This window comes from Pistacia vera, unplaced genomic scaffold (assembly GCF_008641045.1).
Source record: "Pistacia vera cultivar Batoury unplaced genomic scaffold, PisVer_v2 Contig57, whole genome shotgun sequence".
NCBI classification, from domain to species: domain Eukaryota; kingdom Viridiplantae; phylum Streptophyta; class Magnoliopsida; order Sapindales; family Anacardiaceae; genus Pistacia; species Pistacia vera.
In genome coordinates this window covers 571,301-592,551 of record NW_022196412.1, presented here as the reverse complement: position 1 = coordinate 592,551, position 21,251 = coordinate 571,301, and the positions used below count along the sequence as shown (strand labels likewise).

Below are 21,251 nucleotides of genomic sequence, written 5' to 3'. Positions count from 1 at the left end.
GTGAAGTTGTGTTTGTTTATTCAAAATAATTACTAATTTGGTAAACCAGTATTTGTTTTAAAAGAGTTTATTCAATTTAATTCAATCCTCATCTTCTTTCTGGACCCGTTTACTAAAAGCTACTGACTTTTCCATAACCGAAAGGTGGAAGTGGAAGTGGAAGTGGTGGGAGTTTTCTCAGGAGTTACCGACTTTTTTCACCTAAATAAAGGTTTAATAATACTTTCTTATTTACAAACTTTTAAAATACTAATTTATTACCTAAATTTATATTTCAACATTAATAAAGAGCAAACTTAGTCCATATTATTTAGCATTTTGAAGAGGGGAGATTGATGAGTCTTTTGATAGTGGAAGGTTGGATTTTGGTTGTTAGGATTGATCGGCATTTGACTTGAGAGGAACGGTTACACAAACCCTAATCGCTCAATTGTCAACGATTGGTGGGGTTAACAAGAGTATGGTTTGATAGGTTTTGGTGAGTAATAACAGGGAAAGAGAATGATGATGGTGTAGGGTCGCAACGACGTCGGAATCGGGAATGAAATATAAATTTAGGTAATAAAGTAATATTTTAAAAGTCGATTGGTAGAAAAATGTTATTAAACTATTATTTAGGTGGAAAAAAAGTCTTTTACTCGTTCTCTCGTTCATTTTCCTGCCTCATTTTTCATAAATAAATGCTAAAAAAAACCCAGAAAACTTGTCCTATCCAAGTTATATAAATTAATGACAATAATTTATAACAGAGAGATTTAGAAGAACATTCCTACTTATGAAACATGTTATCATGATTCGTCTACTTACTCAACTTTATACGATTGTGCATTCCTTTAAAATAATCTATTATTTCCAGCAGGGCACCTATCTGATATGTTGCTGATTCACAAACCGTCATTAACACATGTGCATATATCCTTTTCTTGTTTCTTCTTTCAATCAAAAGCTTTTACAACTCAAATAATTTTAATTTTCTTTCCTGGAAAGAAATTATATTTGTCCATATTTTAGTAACATAAGAAAGGGCAAGTTGTTCGTAGATCAATCTGAATAATATAGCTTACTAAAAAGGTGTGAAAATTAACAAGAATATATTCAAGAATTGGAAGGTAAGCAAGAATAAAATCGCCATTAATCAATACTTTAGGTATTAGTGAGTGACTTTACAGCCGGCCATGGCTGTCTCTTTTGAGTCCCACAATCCAACTAAAATGTTCATAAAAAAAAGAATTTCAGTTCATATATTAAAAGAAAAACAAACCAATCCATTGAATGGGGTATGAGTACAGTTATGCATTGATTAGGCAAGGAAGATACATCCCCTCTTTTCTTGGACAAACCTGCCTTTGGGCCCTTGCCACTATTTTCATACATAAATTTTCCAGGAAAATAAAGTGAAACTCTTAAGAAATTACACAATCTCATTGCTGTATGTACATAAATCTCCAGAAGAAGAGTGAGAATTAAAATGTTTTTTTTTTTTTTTTTTTAATGGAGAGGAACAAAAATCTTCCATACCTTGATGTCACAGTCTAAACTTCCACTGTAAACAAGATAAGTAGTATCAGAGTGATTATAATACTGATCAGTGGCTGCAGTCAAACATTTGACAGGGCCTTTGTGACCTTCCAGAACTGCCAGGCAAGAGTAATTTCTATCAATTCCTCTCCAAATTCTAATGGTTTTATCCGCAGAACCACTCAACACCAAATCAGAAACCACACTAATGCACAATATGGATTTCGTATGGCCCCTCAAGGCTCCTGCGAGCTCCATGTTGCCACTCTCGTCTTTCTCCCAAACCAGTATCGATCTGTCACATGCACCTGAGTACAACACAAACCCGTCAGTGCTCAGCGCCAAGGCATTGATTCCTGAGTTGTGTTTCTCCAGAGTTGAAACTAGAGAATGTTTCTTTTCTCCATTGTTTTTTCTCCACACTTTGATTTTCTTGTCAGCTGATCCGGTATAAACATGTCCGTCGGATAATGCCACTGCGTTTATTGCATCATCATGAGCGTTTGTAATTGACTCCAGGCACTTGAAATCGGACGTTCGCCAAATTTTGATGGTCCGATCCCATGAAACTGAGTAGAGAAGAGTCCCATCGGTTGTTAAGGCAAGGGCTGACACTGTGTCAACATGATGGACCCAAGTAGATGTCTTGTGTCTCCGGATTTGTACATGATTCTTGGGCATCAGTAGCTTGAAAGCGCGGTCACCGAGTGTTGGTAATGTGGCCAAACGAGTGTACTTTTGCTGATGATCATGTTCTTGGTTATTGATTTTCCACACCCGAATTTTATGATCTTGATGAGCACTAAATAGCTTGTCCGCTAACACAACTAGGGACTTCACCGCGCCCTTGCCAACAGCTACTTTGTTGTTGTTTATAATCTCTTGATCAAGTTGTGAAGTTAGAGGATTACAATCCCACGAGCGGATTTCTCTGTCAGAAGAGCCCACGTATAAGAATTTCCCAGCAAGGGTGATGGAGGATACATAGGAATTGTGGCCTTTTAGAGTGGTGAGGCAGTGATAATGGATGATGGAAACATTGCTTAATCTCTGGTGGGTTTGTGAGGTGAGGGAAGGAACTGAGTGGAGACTTCGCTGACAAGTAAGGGACGGTGTAGATAAGTCTGACTGGAAGCGGGCAGAGTGAGATTGACAATCACAATTTGAGTGGCATGGCATGATTCCCATGTCGAAGAGAGAGTATGTGAGTTGGAAGAAAGCAAAGTGAGTGAATATATAGAGAAGAAAAGAGCATTTGTGATAAAAGGATTACTTCAGCAAAAGAGGTTTATGTTGGCATAAAGCGCAGAAGAAGCAAGAGTGGCCCAGTTTTACACTAATCTATTGCTGAATGGAGGTCCTTTGCGATTGCAGGGGAGCAGAGAAATAAATTGGATGCTTCCACTTCCATATAAAGAATGGGCACAGCTCAAATTGGAAAACAATAATGCAACTCTTTATCCTTCATGAGTTTGTCTCCGCATTCAGCTAGGAAAGTCTGGAACTCATCACATGGTTATTACTGTTAATTTGCAGAACAATCTTGAATATTACATGATAATCCACAAATAGATTGACAAATTTTACAGGTTAAATCATTGGTGAAGGCTGGTTTGTTAAGGAAAGTACCAAAACTGGACAACACAAGGCAAAGGATGTATATATCTCATCACCATCTTATTGCTGTTGTTAGTAGTGGAAGACAATTCCATGTTCCTGCACTTTTGAGTATGTCTTGCACTAAACATCTAACTCATCATCCATTTTTAATGCCTTTTTTTTCAGTAGTAACGATTATCACGTTCAGTTTATGATAACCTCACTAATTAATCAACCTACTCATATGGATTATCAAGTTAAAAGTCTGGCTCACAGTTAGCGGTTCTCACTTAAGATAAAACTGTCCAATAAGAGAGCTGTGTTGTTTATACACTCTCTTATTGGACGGTTATAGGTGCATCAGATGCAGAGAAGAATTGTTTAGGTATGCAACATGGTTGATCAATATTGAGGATTTAATTTCCTTTATTGTTTTTCATGTTAAAGCTATAAGGGGTCATGATTATGAAAGGAAGAGAGGTGGAGAAAAGAAAAGGGCTCATAGGTTCTAATGTTGTATAGATTAGGTGGAATCTACCCATGTGAATTAGGTTTTACTTTCTCTTTAAGCCAACAAGTCTTTATCACTTCTCCGGCTATGTGCTCACTTAATTTGCTATACACGACTTTATAGGTTTGAAATTTTTCCCTGAAAAGTTCGTCAGGACGAATAAATTTAAGATTTTGACAGTGAATACAGACCCTTCCAACCGCAAAACATTTCGTTACGTGTCCAATTCTCCTCTCTCGATTGTTTCTGTCCAGTAAATTATCATTGCTCTTTGGACCTTTCCAAGCTCCAATAAAATTAAACCTAGTGCGACTTTGTGGGGCATGTTGCGGTTGGTGGATTTGTAACTTTGAACCCAGAAAAGACAGAAGATTGAACGGAAAATGATGCATTACTTGAAAACTTTGGTCCTTAAGTGCTTCTGTTATTCGCTTTTGGGAGGCAAAACATTTTACGAATATTGATGTTATGTCTTAATCCATTAGTACACTTCTGGGATTCCATAGAAATTTTGCCAACGCAGCTCCTAGGTAAGCAGCAAACTGAATCATGACTGTACGTGCAATGGGGTTTGGTGGATTGTCTTCTTTCTTCATCATCTCTCTCTCTTGTAATTGAAACCTTGTCAGAAAGCCGAGGTCTTGTGCTCAACAAACGAGTGGTGGACTGGTGGGAAATATTTTTCGGGTACTGTATATACAAACAAAGTGTCAACTGTCAACTGGGAACTGTGTCAACTGTTCTTTCAAACGTAAGTTCAATGTATAGAACTTCAATTTTATCAGGATTTTGAAGGCAGTTTTATTATTTCTAGCTAACTAGTTTGGAATTATTGTATTTTTTTCTTTTTTTTTTCCATGGTTAGTTCATATATTTGACTTCCATATTGATTATACACCATTTTTCTGCACAGCTTATCGTTTATGTATCTTTGATGATTTCATTCTCTATGTCATCTTCACTAATTTCAACTTCTCTGGTTCAGTACAGCGAATATTATATATTGTTATCTTATTTCCTGGTAAACTGTTCAAATGCCAAGAATTTAAGGCTATCACTTTCTTCTATTGCTAAGAGAATATGATTCATTTCACTTCGGGATGAGCCAGAGAAATTATGATGGTTGAGTGGTTCGATATAAACTCTTGAGTGTATTATTCAATAAATTCTGAGTTCGAGTCTCTCCTTAGTTGTTAATATGGATAACTATTGAAATTTTTACTTAATCGATAATTCTAAAGTTTTAAGGTATTAGTTAAGATAAGCGTAAGCTAGTCCGGACAATCCCTGGTTAAAAAAAAAAAAAAAATTATGGGACTCAAACTAATTCTCTTTGTTTGTTTCATATTATTGTCCTTAATAACAATTAATCCTAATTAGGAAATTCATTTTTGGATATAAAAAAGAAAAAAAGAAATTTAATTATCGAACACATTCTAAGACATGAAAATAATCCTTTCTATCCATATGGATAACCCATAAAACAGGCTTTATGAGGGTCGCCCTGCCCAGGCGATTATTTTCATGTAAAATATCTGAATGAAAGCAACATCAATATATTAAAAAAAAAAAAAGACTAAAGACTAGAGATTTTTTTCTTTTTCATCTGTCGGTTGTTATTGCCTACATGATAAATAATGAATAATGGGGTCCTAATAAGGGTCTTAGAAGCACTGGCAAAGCTATCTCTGGGTCCCATGAGCCCATCACTAAGCTTCATGCATGAAGATCTGTACTCTTCCCAAGCTGAAGAAAGCTTTCAATGCTTGTAAGATTTGTCTTTTGTGGGTTGGTTAAAAATATACCAATCCTATTTATAGAGGTTTAATTTCCTATTCATAGAGCTGTCTTGGTGAAGGGACTGTAATATTATAACAAAGCATGTGAAGCCATGCATCATTTCATTTCAGACACCTTCATCTTTCAAAAAGCAAGGCAAATGAAGATACTATATATATATATATATATATATATATATATATATGGAAAGCCACAAATTAATGGAGAAGTTGAAATTCACATGGCAGTGACAGTAACCTTTATTTCAATGGGTGAGCGTTAATGAAAGAACAAGATCAGAAAACACATCTCAACTTCTGATTTCAGATATGCCTCTGTCCCAACGCCACCCTCCATTAACACCATGTAAATGGGGCATTAATAATGTAGGCCTACTTTTACCAAGATATTCTAAATCTGGAAAAAGGGTCACTTTTTCTGTTCTTAACCATTTCTGGAAGTGGTATAATTTAATATCAACTGTATGTTAAGATATTTACATGCTTTGGGCGGCCACCTTGGCATCTTCCATTTATAATATCCGATATGCATTTTAATTTTCTTCATACAATATAATGTGACAAAAGATGATTGAGTGAAAATTTATTTTCAGTTTAATCAAATAATTATCTTTTATCGTATCATGTTATATGAAAAATGTTATAGAAAAATATTATAATAAAAATTTTGAAGTTTATCCCGTTAACAACATTGGAAATTCAATGAAAAACCATTGAAAATTCGGATTCATGGTGGGCCAACGCCCATGAATATCAGGGATGAAGCTAAATCCAACGAAGGCATAGGCCCATACAGCCATACATAAACTACTTGGCTCCAAATTTCTGGACTTTTTTAACTATTTAAACCGCAAGGAACAAACATGGAAACTCTTTCTTATTTCAGTTCTCGACACAATTCATTTCTCTCTCTCCAGCCGGCCTTTGATTCGTTTACTTGTTTTATACATTCACAGAATCTCTTCCTCTCATCTTCTACAATTCCGATTACTTATATAAACAGATTCTTCTAACTTCTTTATTACAGACTTCTTGTTTCACTTAGTCACTCTCATCAATGGACTCTCCATTTCCCTCCATTTCGCTTCTTTTCATCGCACTCTCAATTATTCTTACACTCGCTCAATCATCAACGATTGGAGTCCAGTACATCTCGCGCCTTCTTGAGATTCAGGACCACGAGAGAGCTCCTCCGTCAGTCCAAGTAGCCGCGGCGTACGGTGCTCTTCAACGCCTCCTTCCTTCTCATTCTTCTGCCTTCGAATTTCGGATTATCTCTAAGGTTTTCGATTTTTTGAATTTTTTCTTTCGTTTACAGACCTAGGTAGATGGAATTTCAATCTTGATATTTTAAATAATTGTTGGTGAAGTGTTTGATTTATGCTATTGTTTGTTTTGTTTTCAGGAACAATGTGGTGGAGAGACCTGCTTTGTTATTAGAAATCATCCTTCTAACTATATACGTCACGGTCCAGAGATTTTGTAAGTTGATATTTCTATATTCCATTTTTCTTTTTTCAATGTTATGTCTGTCTTGTGGCATTGGCTACTTTATAGCTAATTGAAGGTAGATATGATTCAGTTTGTGTGAGAATTATGAGGAAAGGAAAAAAAAAAAAAGAACCATTCTTTAATTTTTATTTATAAATACTTAAAATGGACTGTTTATAAAACTGGATTACTATAATTTTATAAAACTTGCTCATGGAAATTTTGGCTGGTCTTGAGTAGAATAAGTGGGGCAACTGGAGTTGAAGTTTTGGCTGGGCTGCACTGGTACTTGAAGCATTGGTGTGGTTCACATATATCTTGGGAAAAAACTGGTGGTGTTCAAGTATCTTCAATGCCCAAGTTAGGCTCTTTTCCCCGTGTTCAAGATGCCGGAGTTTTGGTTCGGAGACCCACCCCTTGGAATTACTACCAGAATGCTGTTACATCTAGCTGTATGTTTCTGCTTCGAAACAGTTTTTTTTTTTTTTTTTTTTTTTAATGTCTAATCTATATTTCTAGAACATAAATTTTAGTTTGCCTATGGCTATGAATTTTTTAGTTGTGGTGTGAGAAATATAAATTAACTTGATTATATACTTCTAAGATTCTTTCGCTTGGTGGGACTGGAAAAGATGGGAAAAGGAAATTGACTGGATGGCTCTCCAAGGCATCAATTTGCCATTGGCATTTACAGGGCAAGAGACTATTTGGCAAAAAGTTTTCCAGGTATTCTTTAGTTTACTGTTATACCATATTTATTCTATGAGCTCCAAATTTTCATAGTTATGATATCTTAGACACTTTAATGTTGCTTGTTTTTCTTTTGGAGAAAATTGGTTACCATGGAGGTAATTTGGATACACAACAGTGGTGTAGCCAAAAGTTAATGTCCTACTGATATGCATTTTTATCCTCAAGCAGAAGTTTAATATGAGCCGTTCAGATTTGGTTGACTTCTTTGGTGGTCCTGCATTTCTAGCATGGTCACGTATGGCAAATTTGCATGGGTAAGCTTGTCAAGCTTGTTTCATTATTCAGAAGTGCTGCAATAAATTTTGAGTTCAAATATTTGGCCTTTTAGTTATTAACTCAATGTTTTAGTGTTTTTTTTTTTTTTTTTTTTTCTGAAGTGACTACAAATCATAAATATCTCACATCTCACTTTGTGGAACCTTTCAATACCGTGAATAAACTGGCTTTTGATGATGCTTAGACCAAGAGCATTCTTTAGTTGGGCTGTTGTAATTCTTAGAAATAGAAACTTCCTAAAATAAATTGTGTCCCTTCTTTTCTAATTTATCATTTAACAAATAATTTATTGATCACAGATGGGGTGGACCACTACCACAAAGTTGGTTGGATCAACAATTAATCCTCCAGAAAAAAATTCTTGCCAGAATGCACGAATTTGGAATGACTCCAGGTACTATTATTGTTGGACATCCACTGTCAACTTTCAGTTCCTATATTAAACTACTTCTTGTTGCAAGAGAAAATTTCTGAAGACTGGAAAACCTGAATTGGAAAAAGTAAATAGGTTTATTATATAGTCCATCTATCTTATCTAACCCTGCCAGATATTTGCATGAACAATATCTTGGTTGGCTTATTATTTTAATTATCATGAAAATATTTGAATTGCTGTTCTATTTGCCACGAAAGGTCTTTTTGCTCTAGGAGCTTTTATTTAAAAAAAAAAAAAAGTTTCTACTGTTGATTTGGAGAGCAGATGTATCTAAATACATTGTTCATCATTGCATTGACATGCTCTTTTATTTGTTATTTGAAAAGTTTAAAACTTTGAGTTGATGTAGTTCTGATGAAATATGAGTCTGGTTTTCCTTCCATAGTGTATGCATACATACAAAAGTTAAGTAGAACTACTTTAAAAAGGATTTGGTCTTGTTAACCATAAGAGTTCCACTTATTGAAAGGAAATTTATCCGGGAAACATAATTTACAAATTGAAATCAATTTCTTTTTTCTTCCCTGTGTTGGTGTACTTCTAATGCTTGTGAATCTGCTTTACAGTACATCCAGCCTTTTCTGGAAATGTCCCTGCAGCACTGAAAAATGTATTTCCATTAGCGAAGATAACACGCTTAGGGAATTGGTAAAGTATTGCTATGCCTAATTTCAAACATGAATCCATTTGGTGTCTCTAAATTAGAGTTTTTGAGCTGTACTAAATTTCCACTTTCTCAAGGACCAATTTGGTGTGGTTCAATACATGCTGTTAAGGGTTGGTTTGGTGCTTTTGTTTTTCATCAAAGAGAATAAGGTCCTCATTGTAGAATATGCATTTGATGTCTCTCTAAATCAGAGTTTTGAAATCTACCAAATTTTTAGTTTCTCAAGGACTAATTAAGGGTTGGTTTGGTGCTTTTGTCTTTGATCAAACAGAATTATATCCTAACATAGAGCACTTATGTGAGTGCTATATCTTTTCTTAGATGCTCGTCATTTACACCAATATGTTTAAGACCAAGTTGAAGGAAGCTTTAGGTAGTAGTTGAGATTGTGAGAAAGGATATGATTCTTAAGGACTTATTGAAATATCTACATAGACCAGGCTGAATTGCGAAAAAGGATTCATGTAGTTGACACCAACAGTTGGGATTTACTTGGTTAAATTAAGGTTCACCAATACATAAACATGAGAGCCTCATAAGTCATAACTAATTCTTTTCTGCTATGCTTTAGGTTTTCTGTTAAGAGTGACCCTAGATGGTGCTGCACTTATCTTCTTGATGCAACTGATCCCTTGTTCATTGAAATTGGGAGAGCTTTTATTGAGCAACAACTTATAGGTGAGCTCATTTGAATCCCATGTTCCTCTAAATTTAAGGTTTTTATAAAATGAAATTGGTTGCAGTATACTCATTTGCTAAATAAGTAAGCAAGAATTTACAATGCTTCAATTACTTTTTGGTCAGAGTATGGAAAGACTGGCCACATATACAACTGGTAAGATCTTTTGCTTTTCCTTTGACAAATATACTATCTTTAGTCATTATATATTATTAGTAAGCTCGTCTCTTAATTATACAAAATTTGGTCGGAGAATAGTTCTGAATAAAGCTGAAATGAATCTTTATTTATCTCCATTTTTTTTTCTCATCCGTAACTCTATTCCGGACTTATGCAGCATTTTGTTGCTTACTTTCAAATGTATGCTGGTCATTTCAATTTTTGATCTTCCTCCGTGGCTTTGATTTGTGCGCCATCATAATTATTGATTTTTTAGTTTTCAATAGAATGTATTATGTTTTTCATTGTTCCAACTTATTTAATTATCTTTTAATTTTATAAATAATTTCTCATTAATTTAGACTATATAATTTTGTTGTGATTTATTGAAAAATTGCAGCGATACATTTGATGAGAATACTCCACCGCTTGATGACCCAGAGTACATCTCTTCATTAGGTGCAGCAATCTATAACGGAATGCAAAGTGGTGATAGTGATGCTGTTTGGTTAATGCAGGTAAAATGATCAATTTTTTCAAGTTTTACCATTCAGTTGTGGGAATAATTTTTATAAGGCTACCATCATCTTAATTAATAGTCAAACTGGTGCAATTCACACATCTTGATTTTGTTTATATGCTCTAGCCAAGTCAGAATGTTGATCCAATTAGTCACTGCTCCACCAAGGCCCTGAATTTCTAATAGAGTTTTACCATATTCCATCTTCAATCCTTATTAAATGTTATTTTCTTTTAGCATTCTAATTGGATCTGTCATATAATGCAGGGATGGCTGTTCTCTTATGACCCATTCTGGAAGCCTCCACAAATGAAGGTTATCTATACATTTTTTCGCTTCTATCATTCAGCTTTTCTAGTTTTATAAGTTTTTTTCCATTTCTAAGTACATTACCATTGCTGATCTCCCTATTTGGTTTGAATAATTATGTTGAAGAATCTGCATCACAAATTAAATCCATTGAGGACAAGTTGGATTTTATGGCATTTTCTTTGTCTTCATATGGGGAGTTAGTAGAGAAAAAAAAAAAAAAACTGAAAAAAAAGAACCGGAGTGATTAAAATATGGTCAATCGTGATTTCACCAAATATATTACATTTGCTAAACAAATGGATTGAGCAAAAACTAGTCAGGCTTGATTTTACTGCAAGCTTGACTATTTATTTGAATGATCTCTTGGGGAGTATCAAAGGAAAATTCTCCTTGGTTCATTGTGAAGTTTCTGCCATTTATGTGAACAAAAATAGGGTTCATGCACAAAATTGAACCTGCACAAGTTAATCTTTCTGTGAACAGAAAAAAAACTAATATCTACATTTTGGTCATTGTTTGGCCAATTACATTGATGCACTATTGTCTTAATCAGAAGATTATGATGTATTAGCTTGCCTTCTAGTCCTTTAACATGTTGAGCTTGTCACTGGCAGTGACTAGTATGCCCTTTTACAGGCAATAAGTTTAGCTGTTACTTTTTCCAGGCACTTCTACATTCTGTTCCTGTGGGGAGGTTGGTTGTCCTTGATTTGTTTGCAGAAGTGAAACCCATATGGATTACTTCAGAGCAGTTTTATGGAGTCCCATACATCTGGTAATTTATTTTTCTTCAATAATTTATCAATGATAGGTAGAACACTCATCTCATCGAGAATGAGCATGCTAAATAATTCTTGAACTAAATTCATGTCTAGAAGTGTCTTACAGTGAATTTGATTAACTAGGAAACATTTTCCTCATTATTAAGTTAATTTCTAAGTTTCTTTTCCAAAAAAGACGTTGGAAACATTTTCCTAACTCCATGAATATACAGTATAACATACAAATTGTAACTAAGCCCCATGCAACTCCTACACATAAGTACTGCGGCTATGTAATAAGTCAACAGATTTTGACCGAGAAGGCGAGATGCATAAAGTCAACTATATTCCTGTCTGCATCAATATAAATAATACGGAAAATATTTGAAATAATTTTTACAGTCTTTCAAGTGGAATTTTTAACTAATATTCTGGACAATAATACTATACTTACAAAGAAATTTTATAAAGATTTTCATACAAAGTGATGTGACAAAAAATGAATGGAAGAGTGAAACAAAAAGTCAAACTCATTAAATTTACTCTTCCATTCATTTTTTGCCACATCACTTTGTATGGAGATCTTTGCAAAATTTCTTTGTAAGTGTAGTATTACTCTATTCTGAGTGGGTCAAATAAGTGCAGCAGCCAAACCTCATTTTTATTTGAGCAGCTTCTCAGGATTACAGAAGGCATCTCTTTATGGTCTTTCCATATAAATTAATGCATATTTAGCAATATTCGCATTTCAATATTTATAGGAGATGCCCCTTTCACTACCTACTGAGGACTACATATCAAAGTTGAAACTGGTGTAAATATTTTTAAATACATTTCGAGCAATGAATAAGCCCTTTTAATTTTCCTTTCCTGGAAAGAAAATTTTCTAGGAATCCAACTTCAGTAATAACATGAGATATGATTTTTAGGAATCCAACTAGATATAATGTTTTTTTATAGATTTGAGCATGGAATAAATTGTTTCTAAAATTCTTTTTTCTGGGAAGAAATTCTACTATGAAGTCAACTTCAATGATAATATGAGATATGATTAACTGAAATTTATTTATGTTGGTGTTCTGCTTTACAGGTGTATGCTTCACAACTTTGCAGGAAACATTGAGATGTATGGACTTCTGGACTCAATAGCTTCTGGACCAGTTGAAGCTCGTATTAGTGAAAATTCAACAATGGCAAGTTTGTTAATTGTTGCTTGCTCCAGAATATTGTCAATTACTTTTTAAATCTCACTGTATTTTGCTGCCTCGCCATATTCCATAGCAACATATCGTCACTGTGCAAGATTTTTGCTGCATTTTGATTAATGCTGTGATATTTTAATGTCTCTGTTCTCTTAGATTCTCAAGCTTAAATTATCTTAAGTATAATCTCTAGACCAAATATTTTCTTTCAAAATTTACTTTGCACTGCAATCATATTAGCAGACATACTCTAATAAGTGATACCTTCCTTCTCCCAAAAAAGTGAGTGGATTTTTGCTGTGGATGTTATTAGTAAACTTGAATATGGAAATACCCGTTAATGCATGTTGAGCGGCCCTGCTTTGGTTTGCTGATGCCTCTTTGCTTGTTCAAAGCCCCTTTGACAATTGCAATTGCCCAATTCCAACTTATCTTTCTTTCTCTCTGAAAATTACTTGTGCATTTGCAAAGATGGAGTAATTATGTGTAATTGCTTACATGGATTTGGACACTCCTTTCAATCATGTATCTTACCCTATCTATAAACTTCTCTGCAGGTTGGCATTGGGATGTCAATGGAAGGTATAGAGCAGAATCCTATTGTTTATGATCTCATGTCTGAAATGGCATTTCAACACAACAAACTTGATGTAAAGGTAATTTTAATGGGATATTATCATAAACTACACTTAAGGTTTGCGTTTTTATCAAGTGGAGAATAACTTTGCCAATTTTTATTAAAGATACCCCTTACAGTTCTAAAAGCATGTCACTAACACCCCTTTGTCCTCAATCCATCAAATTGACTGTATAATTAAATGAGCACAGTATTATAATACTTCTTAATATGTTATTCCACAAGTGTCCAACTGAATAAATCTTTTAAAATTACAAAAGAGAATTAAAAATTAAAATAAAAGATAAAAAACATGGAGATAGGGCAATTGGATATCAACGATATGATTTTTAAATTGTGAGGGATAAATATGATAAAACTTTACAAAGTTACCATGAGAATGATATGCTTTTAAAACTATAATGGAAATCTTTGATAAAAATTGGCGAAGCTGTTCTCCACATGATAAGAATGCAAACTTTAGGGGTAGTTGTTTATAATATCCCTAATTTTAATAGCCAAGGTGTTGCCTATCTTATCCTTCTGAAACTCTCTTTGCTTTAACAAGGTTAAGATGCAAGTAAATATGGTTAATTAGTACCTAGACAAAGCGTTTGTACATGGCACATTTTGTCTACTTCATTGGGCACGTCAGGTCATACTTTTACAACTTGTTCCTCTGTTGACTGAAATGAATCACTGGGTAGGATAAACTTGATAGAATATCAACTACACTGGAAATTAGATATAACTTGTCAAATAAATTGGATGCATAATATATTATGCATTCCATCAGATCCTCTTGCACTCATAATTTGTTTTTGAAAATTCTACTTGAGACAATTGGGCTTTTTCTCCTTTCCTCAACATTTGTGCTTCTGTGAGGAATAGTGGATCATTGGAGAAAGGGAAATTATACTTTAAAATTAAAATCATGACAATCATTTTTCTCTCAGGTATGGATTGATCAATATCCAGCAAGACGTTATGGTAGATCATTTCCCTTAATACAGGATGCCTGGAATGTATTATACCGCACGCTCTACAACTGCACTGATGGTGCCTATGTAAGTTATGCACCCTGTTTGAATAATTTATTTTGTTAATTGTTCCCATGGTATTACATCCTAAATTTGACAAACATGCATTGCCTAGATCTTATATAATCAATGTCAATCTTGACTAGAACATAGTTTCTTTATCATGTAATGTTATTTCTTGGTGATATTGAAACAGGACAAAAACAGGGATGTAATTGTAGCATTCCCGGATGTTGATCCATTCTTCATTTCTGTAGCTCACAAAAGAATTCACCACTATGGCAAACCGGTAAAGAGCCAAACAGATTCATATGATCATCCTCATCTATGGTATTCAACTTCTGAAGTAACTCAGGCATTAGAACTTTTTATAGCAAGTGGGGATGAACTATCAGATAGTAACACTTACAGGTTAGCTCATTACTGAACTCCTGTGTTTTTTCTTTATGTATTTCATGAGGAACCACAAGTTATACACATTTTATTTGTCGTTCTATTGCATTCTTAATTGTTTTCAGCTTCTTTTTTTTTATTTTTTTTTTTTTTTTTTGGCCCCGCGGTCCCTTTCCTCCCGTGTTTGTCTTTATTTTTTCTTTGGGGTTTGGCCCTTTGGGGTTTTTTTTTTTTTTTACTTTCTTTTTTTCCTGTTCTTATCAACTTCTGTGCAACTTTTCATTGTATGGTTAGGTATGACTTAGTCGATCTGACTAGACAAGCTTTAGCGAAATATGCAAACGAGCTATTCTTAGAGACCATAGAAGCCTATCAGTTAAATGATGCTCATGAGGTCGGGCAGCTCAGTGAGCGGTTTTTAGAACTTGTGGAAGATATGGATAAACTCTTGGCATGCCATGACGGATTTCTTCTAGGACCTTGGTTAGAAAGTGCGAAGCGACTTGCCCAAGATGAAGATCAAGAAAAGAAGTTTGAATGGAATGCAAGAACTCAAATAACCATGTGGTTTGACAACTCAGAGGACGAAGCAAGTCTGCTTCGCGACTATGGTAAGAGGATTAGTGATGTGAAAATCTATGCATAAATATAATATATCACTGCAAATATATAATCCCCTTTGTTCTCTTTGTTTTAGGAAACAAATACTGGAGTGGACTTGTACGAGATTACTATGGTCCCCGAGCAGCTATATATTTCAAATATTTGATAGAATCTCTGGAGAATGGGCATGGATTCCGTCTGACGGAATGGAGGAGGGAATGGATAAAGCTCACAAATGATTGGCAGAGCAGCCGGAATTTGTACCCGGTGGAAAGTTCTGGAGATGCTCTAAAAACATCACGGTTGCTCTACAACAAGTACTTTCAAAGTAGTAGCATATATGATCACTGATTAAAGCCGGCATGTAAGTCCAGAAAAATTAAAACTTCTGGAAAGCAGATTATATAATAACATCTAATTGCAACCACTAAACCTGATTGGCCTTGTGGTTAAGGAGATTTGTTTCCTTCATTGATTTTCTAGATAAATATCATCTATCATATTATAACTTACCTAATTTTTTGAGTTTGTGAGCTCTTTTTTAAAACCCAGACTGGCCAGTTGGATCAGGACCTGACAACCTCTTCGGTCCGGTTCAAGTTCTAGTGGTTTTTGCTATTTTTTAAACTTGTAGGGACTACTTGTAATTTTTTTGGGGGTGATTTTAATATTTCAAAACTTTAGGGACTAACATAATTATTTGGGGTATTTTTGAAATAAATTAAAAATTTAGGGCCTATTGGTGATTTTTAGGAGTATTTTTGTAATATACTAAAATTTAAGGGATTAATTCAAAGTTTTTTTTAACTATCTTTATACATCATCTGGCCAATCGATTGGACCGGTCAACCTATGATCTAGTCATCTTGTTAGGTCTCATAACATGTCATATTTTAAAACAATGTTTATCTTTGGAGATTAGTTAAAATATGTACAAATTGGTCTGAACATCACAATTCCTCCCCCCTCCCGCCCCCCGCCCCCTCCCCCCCCCCCAATCCCTCTCCAAGCACCCGCCATCCCTCATCTCATAACCCACCAAAAAGAACCACNGTCTTCTTTGAGTTCTCTATAGATTCATCACACTTAGTCACTCACAAAGACACACACAAACGATCAGGTATCAGATCTGGTGTAGACTTTTTTCTTACATGTTGCTCTATAATTGTATTATTGATTGTCAAAAAAAATTCTGGATCATTCAAGAATCATTAACTCCACACGTTTCTCTCATTCCACTGTCCTAAATGCCCTTGCCTTATATGAAGAAAAATCTTGAAACATAATATGGGAAAAAATTTATTGTAATACTCTGTCAATATATCCCTTATTGAGTAGAATTCTGAGCTGTCTCACTCTGTTTTGTGTGGTTGTAAAGTTGTATTGGTAATGCTTTAAATCACGTTCCCATGTTGGCAATTGACGTCAGATTTGATATATGAATAAATATGGTAATGAAATGAAGACGGTGGGAAGAAAAGAATCAAAATAAAGGTCCAAACAAGGAAATAATTTTGTAGTTTTGGAAAGGAAACTGCAGGGAAAACAGAAGGGCATACTTGTCCATTAAAATAATAGAAAAGTAAAAGTAAACGTGTTGGACTTTCTATTCAAGCCACCTATTTGTTTAACTCTTAAGATTGGTCCAATCGATATCTTCATTTTATATACTTTTCGAATTTGGACTCAACTATAAAAGATCTATACCCCCCCAGGTCTCTTACCAAAACAAAATACCCAGTCTTAACATATCTCGATTGTATTGGCATATAATATCTCTTCGTAGTTCTCCATCTTCTTTCTGAGTTGAGAAGTTTCTTATAATGGAAGGGCACAATTCTTCTGGAACATCCTGGGCTGATCAATGGGACAACGGCCCCGACCCCGTCGCTGTTGAGGGAAAAAAGAAGAGCAATGGGACGGGAGGCAAGTATAAGCAGAAGGTTGGAGAAGGGTTTGATAAGACGAAAGCGGTGGCTTCAACTGGGCTGAAGAAAGTGAAGGAAGGGACGTCTGTTGGGTTTCAGTGGATCAAAGACAAGTATCAGAAGACTACCCAGAAACACTAGTACGATGTTGTTGGCATATTTTATTATATGCTAGTTTGATGGATCGGTTGTATTTAGTTAATTTGTTGTTTCTTTTTATTGATTTGATTTGTGTTTTGTTTATATGTAGAATATGGAGTTTTCATGGTTTTTTTCCTTTGATATTGATCCAGATTCTTATGTTTTGAAGACGATTTTCCATATGACTTAAAAATGGCTGAATATTTTCTATCAAATTTATGATCTATCTTTTTACGATTAATGGGTAATATGATGAGGTGTAAGAGAAGCATCTGAGTTTGAAAAAAATTGATAAAATCCAGTTAGCAGTTTTTGGCCTTAGTTGGGGGGTTGGTTGGTCGTTAAAGACTGGTTTCGTTAGTTTGAAAAAAATTGGTACGTGGACTTTGTAATGAAGCCCAGTACGATACAACAATTCTATCTTCGCTTAAATGACATCTTTTACTCTTTAAAAGACAAAAATAACAACTAAATATTAATCGAATAATTATTCCATGCCTAGAATTTAATGTTTGAAATATGAAATAATAAAATTACAACTCATGAAATTTTGGCATGAGTTTCGTTAATAGTTAAGAGTATACTATTCAATGTTTTAAAACGCAGCCTAGTCAGGGCGGTTCAACTGAGACTCGGGGCCTTCATGGGCTTAGGTTAATTTTCTTATTTATCGAAAACTTTAAAAATTAAGACGGTAATTAGCGAACAATTGAAGGTTGAGATATTAGGGTTTTTGAAGAGGAAGGGTTAGTGAGTTCAATGGTAGCGATAGAAGTGATATTCGGTGAGTGAATCGACCGAAAATCGCAAAACTAATATGGGTTTCGGTAAGGAGACTGAGGGGAGTGTTTTTATGGTGATAAGGAATGTTGTTGTCACTGGAATCAGGCCTTATTTGCCTTGATTTATCGACGCCGACCGTAGTGTTTAGGGTATTTTTGTAAGATTTCAAATTGTAGGGAAATATAGTAATTTTTAGGGGTGTTTTTGTTATATTTCAAACTTTTGAACATTGATTTGACCCACCAATCAAACCGGTCAAATCAACCAACTCGAGACTCAGCCACTTTGCTAAGTTTTACCCCTGGTTGGCTATTAAAACATTGATACTACTACTTGAAAGGTTTGCTTCTCTAAGTAATCTACTCCCTTTGTAACTCTAGTAGGAGTTGGTCCATTCAAATTATAAAATTTAGGAAGAGTAATAAACTCCTTATCATTCTAGATATGAATTTACAAATTATTGAATGTTTTTCATATGTATTAATAGAATACATTCACTCGTCTAGTTGATATAATTATGAAATGAAGATGCTTTCATAAACCCTAAGGGGTTGACCTAACAGTTAAAGAGATTTGCTTATTTCTTTGAGTTCTTGGATTCAAACCTTGGGATCACTTATCACAATAACATTTGTTTTCATAAACCCTAAGGGGTTGGGTTAGCGATCAAAGAGGTTTGCTTCCTTATCTTTTGGACTTGTAGGGTGTTCAATGTACACCAAAATTAGTTAAAGTATGTGTAAGTTAGTCGAACAAAAAAAAAAAAAAAAAAAAAAAAGATGTTTTCATAAAGTAAAAAAAAGCGTTGCAAATATCTATAAACTAAGTAAAATAATACATGTTTGAGCTAAAATTGTGATGATCTTTTATTGCCCCTTTAATGACAATGGGTATAAAGATGCAATTTACAATAGTGGATAATGAAATTACATATAGAATGTAAGCATAAAGTGCATAATCCTTGAATTCCACTTCCTTATATAGAGGTGTATGATCATGGGTGGTTACTTGTAGAGGTCATGGCGCATGTTCACATGAGACCCCTTTTTCTCCCGACTTTCCTCTTATTTGAGAGTGGGCTGCAAGTCATATCCCATAGTATTGGAGTTTATATGATATGCTCCAAACCTTAAGGACAATAGTGAAAATAATCCATTTACAAAGGGACTAAAGTGTTACTTTATGATTTTAGTGGATGCAAAAGAGATTAAACCTCGGAGACCTAAATTAACATGTAATTATCCCAAAAATTACGCACACATACCAGACGCTAGCATAAGAGACCGACCGATGGATCAAATTGTTGACTCTTCATCAACTTCGTATCCTATCATATCTCGTTAAAAAATAAAAACATTTTTTTAGAAGATGGGTGCACTCGGTTAATGATTCTGATACTTTGTAGAATAATATTTTAAAAAAATAAAATTAGGTAGTTTTTACGATGTAGGATTTAAAAATTAATAAAAATACTTCTTAAGTTTGTTTATGTACTAAACACCCCTATAATAAAATATTAAAAATTAATAAAAACACTCTCACCTACCCATTAAATACCGATAGCCAGCCACCACTGCCAGAGGGTGGTCAGAGTCGCCGTATTGACGTACGATCGACTGGATCCAGCTGGTCGTGGGCCGATATGGCCAGAAAAGGCCAGATCTACGGTTAGACCTGGCCATTGATGGTTAGATCTGGTTGCATTTGGTCGTTCACGACGACCAAAGATATGGCCGTCGTTAACAACTGCCTACAGCCAAAGATCTGACTGAAAAATGGTAGATCAGTACACTATCGGCCAGATCTAACCGGCAGTACGCCATTGTACCAGATTCTGACCAGCTTTCAGCGGCAGTGGCCGGAATCTGGCAAATGTGGGTTGCTGGGGTGTTTTTGTCAATTTCTAAATTTTTTTTTTTTTTTGGTGTTTAGTTAAATTAACAAATTTAAGAGGTTTAAAAAAAATTGAATAATATAGAATAATATTTTGAGAATAAGGAAATAAATGTGTATTTTGAATATAATACTGAAAAGTTGTGTACCAAAGGGGCCCCAAATATCAATAACAAGCACTATGTCTCTTTGTACAGATAGTTGCATGCATATATTTGATTTGGTTGCATGCATATATTTGATTGAACAAACAAGACTGCTATATTCATTGTATCCGAATTTAAGTTCATATCTCAACAACTATGCATAATCATTTTTTATAATTAATATTAATTATTTATCTTTTTATATTCACATTCAAGTAAACAATTTTTTTTCAACCCAAATAATGGTTTAATGATACTTTTTCACCTACAGATTTTTAAAATACCACTTTATTACCAAAATTTATATTCCGACATAAACAAAGAACAAACTTGTTTCAAACTGTTGGGGCTTTTAAAAAGGGGACGTCGATGAGTCTTTTGGTAGTGGAAGGTTGGATTTTGGTGGTTAGAATTGATCGAATTTTGACTTAGGAGACCCGGCTATGCAAATCCTAATCACTCGATTATTAGCAATTGGCGCGGTCGGTGAAAATAAGGGTTGAAGGATTTTGGTAAGTAATAATCGGAGAAGAGAATGATGGTGGTGTGAGATCGCAATGATATCAAAATCGGAAATAAATGATAAATTTGAATAATAAAATAGTATTTTAAAAATAAGTAAGATGAAAAAATATTATTACTCAAAATTTACTGTCCCTCTTTATGCATGGTTTTAAAAAATGTCAACCCCTAATTTTCAAGAACTCATTTGTAACCCCATTCTTACTATACAACCATTTGAAGTTTTCCAAAAGTATATATATAAAAAAAATCATCGTAAAAATATCTTTGCAAGAAAATTAATGAAACTTCCACATTCAGCCTCACAGACTCATATTGCGATTTTATGAGGCTGAAATCAACTGAGTTAAATGGTTAGCTTTTATTCACAATCGAGAAATTTGGGGCTGATCTTTATTTGGTATTTTGATGTTATAATTTACTTATTTTTTATTGGTATATACACATGATAAAATGACATTAATGCCTGTCCTATATAACCCTTAATAATTAAGGTTTTTTTT

At 34.3% G+C, this 21,251-nt stretch overlaps 3 protein-coding genes across 3 annotated transcripts; 2 read left to right on the top strand and 1 right to left on the bottom strand.

The window, feature by feature from the left end:
- Positions 1-1,488: 1,488 nt before the first annotated feature.
- LOC116108793 (protein JINGUBANG-like) lies at positions 1,489-3,048 on the bottom strand. Its single transcript, XM_031395023.1, has one exon. The coding sequence runs from the start codon at positions 2,704-2,706 to the stop codon at positions 1,489-1,491; it is 1,218 nt and encodes a 405-aa protein (XP_031250883.1). The 5' UTR covers positions 2,707-3,048.
- A 3,237-nt stretch (positions 3,049-6,285) lies between these two features.
- On the top strand, positions 6,286-15,847 carry LOC116108846 (alpha-N-acetylglucosaminidase-like). The gene is made up of 18 exons (XM_031395080.1): positions 6,286-6,709; positions 6,833-6,909; positions 7,159-7,370; positions 7,523-7,644; positions 7,840-7,925; positions 8,247-8,341; positions 8,950-9,031; positions 9,622-9,728; positions 9,855-9,885; positions 10,289-10,406; positions 10,676-10,723; positions 11,386-11,495; positions 12,572-12,674; positions 13,241-13,339; positions 14,256-14,366; positions 14,536-14,750; positions 15,027-15,343; positions 15,430-15,847. The coding sequence occupies exons 1-18, from the start codon at positions 6,485-6,487 to the stop codon at positions 15,684-15,686; spliced, it is 2,415 nt and encodes an 804-aa protein (XP_031250940.1). The 5' UTR covers positions 6,286-6,484; the 3' UTR covers positions 15,687-15,847.
- Positions 15,848-17,011: 1,164 nt separating this feature from the next.
- Positions 17,012-17,619, top strand: LOC116108841. Its single transcript, XM_031395075.1, has one exon. The coding sequence runs from the start codon at positions 17,159-17,161 to the stop codon at positions 17,402-17,404; it is 246 nt and encodes an 81-aa protein (XP_031250935.1). The 5' UTR covers positions 17,012-17,158; the 3' UTR covers positions 17,405-17,619.
- The last annotated feature ends 3,632 nt before the right edge of the window (positions 17,620-21,251 follow it).

Bases quoted from the DNA above. Each gene is read 5' to 3' on its own strand.
- LOC116108793 (XM_031395023.1), bottom strand. From the start codon at position 2,706: ATGGGAATCATGCCATGCCACTCAAATTGTGATTGTCAATCTCACTCT.
- LOC116108846 (XM_031395080.1), top strand. From the start codon at position 6,485: ATGGACTCTCCATTTCCCTCCATTTCGCTTCTTTTCATCGCACTCTCA. The intron at 6,910-7,158 runs GTAAGTTGATAT...GGTCTTGAGTAG, and splicing joins CGTCACGGTCCAGAGATTTT to AATAAGTGGGGCAACTGGAG. The intron at 13,340-14,255 runs GTAATTTTAATG...TTTTTCTCTCAG, and splicing joins ACAACAAACTTGATGTAAAG to GTATGGATTGATCAATATCC.
- LOC116108841 (XM_031395075.1), top strand. From the start codon at position 17,159: ATGGAAGGGCACAATTCTTCTGGAACATCCTGGGCTGATCAATGGGAC.